The 6,309-nt window shown below is 34.3% G+C and overlaps 1 protein-coding gene across 2 annotated transcripts in view; it reads right to left on the bottom strand.

Moving 5' to 3' along the window:
• Window positions 1-1,845: 1,845 nt before the first annotated feature.
• Window positions 1,846-6,309, bottom strand: part of LOC111386142 (ubiquitin carboxyl-terminal hydrolase 24-like) — a 9,132-nt gene continuing 4,668 nt past the window's right edge. For both annotated transcript variants that reach the window (XM_023010605.1, XM_023010599.1), the window contains exons 5-7: window positions 4,412-4,560; window positions 2,759-2,935; window positions 1,846-2,480 (exon numbers count right to left, since the gene is read on the bottom strand). In XM_023010605.1, the coding sequence (XP_022866373.1) occupies window positions 2,292-2,480; window positions 2,759-2,935; window positions 4,412-4,560 (515 nt within the window). In that variant the 3' untranslated portion in view covers window positions 1,846-2,291. The remainder of the gene's footprint in view (window positions 2,481-2,758; window positions 2,936-4,411; window positions 4,561-6,309) is intronic.

Here is a 6,309-nt window from a genome sequence, read left to right as displayed (position 1 = left end):
AATTCTTACCTTTTGATATCTTTACCATCATTTGGACGTGTTTACTTTTTTTTTTTAAATAGGATTTTTTTTTAGTTTTATTCCATTTTAAATTATTATCTGGGGTTTAATAGTTTTTAGTATAAATAGGGAATTTATTTCTTCATTGTATGACAAGACTTTTAATATTGAATTAATTGAGAAGCAGGATTGCCTTCTTCCTGTTCTTCATGAACAATCAACGAACTTATCAAGATTAATCTTGTGGCGTTCACCAATCAAGGGAGATTCGTAGATTTTTGTGATCATGGGGTCAAAGTATTCTTGCAATTGTCTTAGTTTCTTGGCTCAATAATTTATTGGATCGATCTTACAAATCCGGGTTTTCGTTTCATAAATCTTGTAATCAAAAGGTCAGCATATTCTTGTGATTGTGTTGGTTGTTTGATTCATTGTTTTTGGCTCAAATCCATAAACCTTATTGTTTGGAACTTTCTTGGGTCCGATTTCATTCTTCCGCGGGTTCCGTAGTGTTCTTGCTACGTGGATTCGCATCAATAAGCCTACCCAGTTTGTGCACAAGCCTACCGCCGAACTTTAGATGCCATTTAAACGTGTGATGCGCTATTTTTGTGGTATCTTTATTATGATATTTTTCTTTGCAAATATTCACCACATATCCTTCATGCTTTCTCTGCATTTTTTTTTTAATCGGTAAATGTACTTCTTGGTTATAACCCAGTTTCTTAATAGTCTAGAAAGCAACGAACTTGCTTCGATTTTCCATTGAGACTTTAAATTGACTTCTTGTGAGGTCCTCCAGATTAAAGCACTTTTTCAGGAATTTGGAGAACCTATCAATTCTACTCTATCTACATACTCTAATAATGTCAGTATCATATATCTTTGCTATAATCCTGCATTTCACTCGAAGAAAAAGCATGTTGAGATTGATGTTCCTTTTGTTCAGGACAAGGTTAAATCGAAGGTAGTTGTGCCATGCATGTTTCATCTATTGATAAATTGATAGATTCACTCAACAAATCTCAGTCTACATTTCAATCATTGCTATTACAGCACTAGATAGATGTCACCAATGGAACTCACTGTCTTGCGGGTCGTTAGAGACAAAGTTCTATACGCTTCAGATAATTCTTCATCACAATTTTAGTATATATTAACTTTTTCTACATTAAATATAGTATATTTCTACGTCAGTGTAAGCTTAGTAGGATGCTCTATCTTTATAATTGTATAGTATTAGGATTGTTCATATGCAACGTTATACATATTACTTCCATCCAATTTTTGTATCATTAATAAAGCTTTGTTTTCGAACATCTCATGGACAATATCATTTTCCATTGTTAAATATTGCTAAATTACAAATATGCATTGATTCTCAAATGTACCTCGTTGAACTATATTATCTCAAATTTGCATCGTTGAACCCTATTCTTGATTTCAAGAGAATTGTTACACCTGAAGTCATTTCTCAACCTTTCTATACATAGAGTTATAATGCCGTTAGGACCTAACGACCATATTGCTTTTCTATCTCCTATACAGTTTAATCCGGTGCATCAAAAGCATCCTCAATGCAGCATAAGTGTTTGACGGTGCTAATTTGTACATTTCTACTTTGTAAGTTAATCTGGTCATTGCGATGAACAGTTCAATACATATGTATTGTTAATGAAAATACAAATCCAGCGCTGAAGAGGCTATTGTATCCATAGCACTATTGTAAATAGCGAGACGCAAATTGAGGGAATGGAGCAATAATGTGTTCTTTCACGAGTACTAGCATACGAGGTAAAGAAAGATCACATATCAATTCGACTTGACTCGACTCGACTCTTGAGAGATCATGCCAATCCCTTGAGTTTCAGATATAAGTGCCTTGGAGAATGGAAAAATGATTTCTATCCTGTTTATGACAGTGACAACACTCCCTAATATCTTACAATATATCTTTTTTCACAAACTTGCATGATAGCATAAATTTATAATACAAAAGGCCCAATATTCACATCAGTATTGCCAGTTACCAAGAACGTTTGAACAGTCAAAAATAGCATAACATAAAAATGATAGAACAACAAAAATGACAAAATTCCCATAGATCCTCAGTTGCCAGCCCCAACCGATACAGCAGCTCCTGACCGATAAGGACATTCAGATTCGGAGGAACTCTACTTGAGGGAGGCAAAATTGGTTTGTTGAAACCATTCCACTTAAATTGTCTCTCCAAACTGTTCATGTTAACGCCACGATCGCTCAAGAGAATTTCGGGATGAAATTTCTTGTCTTCATAATTGTTTATAAAAGAGAACATAAGCCTCGTCGTGCAACACTTTGTTGGTGCTAATGGCAGTAACTGATGCGTCATCATACCGTAACCACTGCCCATTAGGGTAAAGAGCATCAGCTGTATAATGCCCTCTTGAGGCTTCCCTGCCATGGTGGCTTATGGTCGATACAAGTCCATATCTTCGGCCCTGACACCGAAACAGAAAATGTTTCCAAGTATATTTAGTTGCTATTTAATCAAATTTGGTATCTGGTTTATCATATTGACAGAGGCATAAATTCATTTCTAAAAATGATATATGGTCCACTAAAATCCCCTTCTAACTACAGTCACAAAAGTTTCTTTTAAAACTAGGACAAGATTACTGGTCAATAACTATGAACGTTCGAGGTTCCAGAAAACCCAGAAGATCTACATAAAGGAGAAAATAACTAAGAAATAAAAAATGATATGAAGGACCATTACCTCAGTGGTAGGGGAAACAAGTAGATCACGGGTTAGCACTAGTACAGGAGGAAAGTGCACTGATTTGTGTAACTTGATGCTTCCAGAGCTTCCATAACCAAAACGCATCAGATGTAATATCATTATCTTGGGAAGTGATTGTATGTTGATAGATTTTCTGGCAGTTACAACTCCAGCCTGAAATTCAGTAAAATATCATTATTCGCACTATATCAACCACAACCAAGTTTAACCTTCAAGGCAGGAACATGAATTCAATCTTTCCATCAAAAGTCAAGCATTAAAATCTAAGACCCAGTTTTAATCTAACATGATTGATACACTCTTGTTTACACTTTACTTCTGCATGGGTGCATTTGGAGTTGATTGATTCATAAGGAGAAGTGAGATTTGTCCTTTGTCAATTATCCTCCAGTTCTCTCAATTTTTCCAGGATCTAACTCCAATCATGGATGAATAAATTTTGCCAGAAGTCAAGAAAAACTTTTGCCCGAGTCATTGACTAATTGTTGCCTTTATAACTAGATCTCGTCTCAACTCTTAACCCAAGTGTGATGAAACATGAAACAAGACACCAGTTCATACAATGTTAATATTGAACCACGTACTTAGCATGCATCTAGGGGATAAGTCATTCTTAAAAGCAAAGGGGGACAAACATCTTGCTTAATGGAAAGAACACATGTACCTGCCATATGACAACTGAACACCCACTAGTTAGTGATGGAGATCGAGATCGAGATCGAGATTAAAATAGAGATATTACAAGTTAATTCGGATTTTAAAATAGAGATATATTTTGAATAAAACTATTTAGATTTGTTTTGATATTTTGATATAATTATAGACCATTAGAAGTTTGTTTCTTTTAGCTTCTTCTAAGTTTAGTTATTCTATAAACGGAGGGGCTTATTCAAATTAATATTTAACCCCTGATTATATGAATAAAAATTGACATTTTCCTTTTGAACTCAATACTTCACTTCTTGGTCCCCTTTCTTTGCTTGTTCGTTAACATATTACAGGCTCCTCCATCAGTTAGATTTCAGTCTAGAAAGGATAGAAATCATCCAAACAGAATAAAATTTTGATTTTCCAGTTTGATGCACAAAATATTTCCATTACTTCAATTTGATGTATGGTGATAAGAAAAATCATTTTGAGGCATGTTTCCTCCAACCTAAAATTACCACCCAAATCAGATCCCCATTTTGCTAAATATTAAAAATACTTCTTCCTCATAAATGTTGAACTACAACTTACGTAAATAGCACAAGCTAAATCTTGAACCAAATGGATAACTCTACATAATATATTTTCGTTTCGCATCTCTTTCTCTTTCTACTAAATCTTAAAAATACTTCTTCCTTGTAAATTTTGAACCACAACTTGCATAAATAGTACAAGCTAAATCTTGGAACCAAATGGATAACTCTACATCCTAATATATTGTGGCATCTTGGTCTGTTCAGTTTCACCCCACACTAATCAAATCAAACTAAAATTCGGGAGTTTTTTTTACTGATTAATGGCCACACTTATTACATTGGCCAATTGAGAATCACAAATACTTCCATCAAAAGAGGTTCTGCAGCAAGATGTAGGAAATATTAGAATATTATAATTACAGTAAAATACAATAAGATAACTCACCTTTCCCTTTGTTGATGATGTCCAGTACTCTTCAAGTGTTTCCGGGGCAGAAAATAAGCGAAGAGCATCTTCAATGGTATGAACAGCTTCATGGGAAATGTCTAAATGGAGCAAAAGAAATGGCTGAACTGTGGCAGAGGCTTTGTTTCCTGTCGATAACATAGCCATTAATTGCATTTATTAGCTAAATAAAATAGGGGGAGTATATAATATTTTTTCTGACATTCTAGTAACCAGTCACTTGCCAAAACTAATATACATGAGGAAAAATCGATCGCACTTTGTTAGGGAACTTGAGATAAGAACATATCTTATATGATCTAATTGTGCTACTTGTGGTCATGTGTTAATTAAAATTTGTTTCAGCTAGTTTTGAGTTGATACTAGTTTCATTAGGTGAATCGTGAACTAGGCAAAATACAGGAGAAGTTTTTGAAATACTTTAGTCACTGGTGAAGGAAACGAAAATATATTGGAGCATCTGATCTAATGTCAGGCAAAAACATTAGTTCCTCACTTCTTGTGATTTCAGACAGCAAAGTTTTAAAACTTGAAAAATCAAGAAAATGAAATTCAATGACCATTTGGGATTCTCATGAGCAGTAACCAAGAGCACTTTCATGTAACTCGTGATTCTGTGCGGTTCAGGGTTAAGGTTCTATAAGGAAATCCATTGAGCTAGATGCCTGAAGGTGTTAGGAAATAGAAGAAGCTTTCTTTAGAACAAAGATTATAAGCTAATTGGAATTCGGTAAAGAATATAAAGAACTATTTTGGAATATAAAAATATATTTTAATAAGCCTTCCTGGGAGATGAAAGGGACACCAATATTTTCCATTGTATTTTTTTCTTTATTTAGCCTTTTATTGTATATTATTCTCTGCCAGTCATTCCCACCCTCGAGCAAGATAATGCAGCCGTATTTGCAAACACATTGATTTAAGAGAAAAGGTTAACCAAGAAGAATGCATGAATCTAATAAGCCTCGAGTCAAACATATAAAATAGCAATAACAAGGAGAAGCCATCTGAACAGGCAATAATGAGAATGATTTAGAACATCACTGCAAAATATACTTAATATGTTCAACTGTAAAAGCCAGCAAATACTCATAGAACAAGCACCTTCAATAGTCAATTTTTCTCTTTTATCCCCAAAGAGAGCTGTCTCAAAAAAATGCTACTAATCTTCCCTTCAAATTCTGTTAATGATCGAAAGAAAACTTCGAGCATCACCCTCAACTCTCGGTCTGAAAACTTGTCCAAGACTAGATGACATTATCATCCATTTGGACATCTTCAAACAGGACAACATTAGGGATCTTCTATACTTTATTTTGTTTTACCATCAAACTTTAATCACAAGATTAGCAAGAAATTACAAGGAAAGCTTGCACTTGGAACACACAAAAGAAAACCTAACACATCTAGCTCACAGAAGTTGTGGGTCTATGCAATGAAATACAGATCTCTCATGCAACCAATCCATTGGCTTAAATTAAATCAAGCCTCAACTACACTGATGGAAGTGTGAAACAGCATAATTAGTATACCAGCAGTTCAAAATGAATGCCTTTCTCTCGATTTCAGATTGTTTTCCATATTACTGTCTACTTATCTATTATTTAAGCCTCTATCTAATGCACCATTTTGAGGTCCACTTATTTGTAATGAAAAAGCAAAACTTCTTTCTATGATTTGGGAAAGGGGTTTAACAAGAGATATATTTGGATTATAGTACTGTTTTACCCAAATTGTGCAGACAAAATGTTCTTAAAACAGGTTTTGCATGTTTGATACTAGTGTCCATTGAAAAATATTATTGAGGTGTTCATTTATGGAAATTACTTAATGTATTGGAATAGTCGGTGTGCTGTGCTTTGTGCGTGTGGGTGTTT

Source organism: Olea europaea, chromosome 3 (assembly GCF_002742605.1).
Source record: "Olea europaea var. sylvestris chromosome 3, O_europaea_v1, whole genome shotgun sequence".
Lineage (NCBI taxonomy): Eukaryota > Viridiplantae > Streptophyta > Magnoliopsida > Lamiales > Oleaceae > Olea > Olea europaea.
The sequence above is the reverse complement of the archived record's forward strand: the minus strand, read 5'-3'. Positions and strand labels throughout refer to the sequence as shown.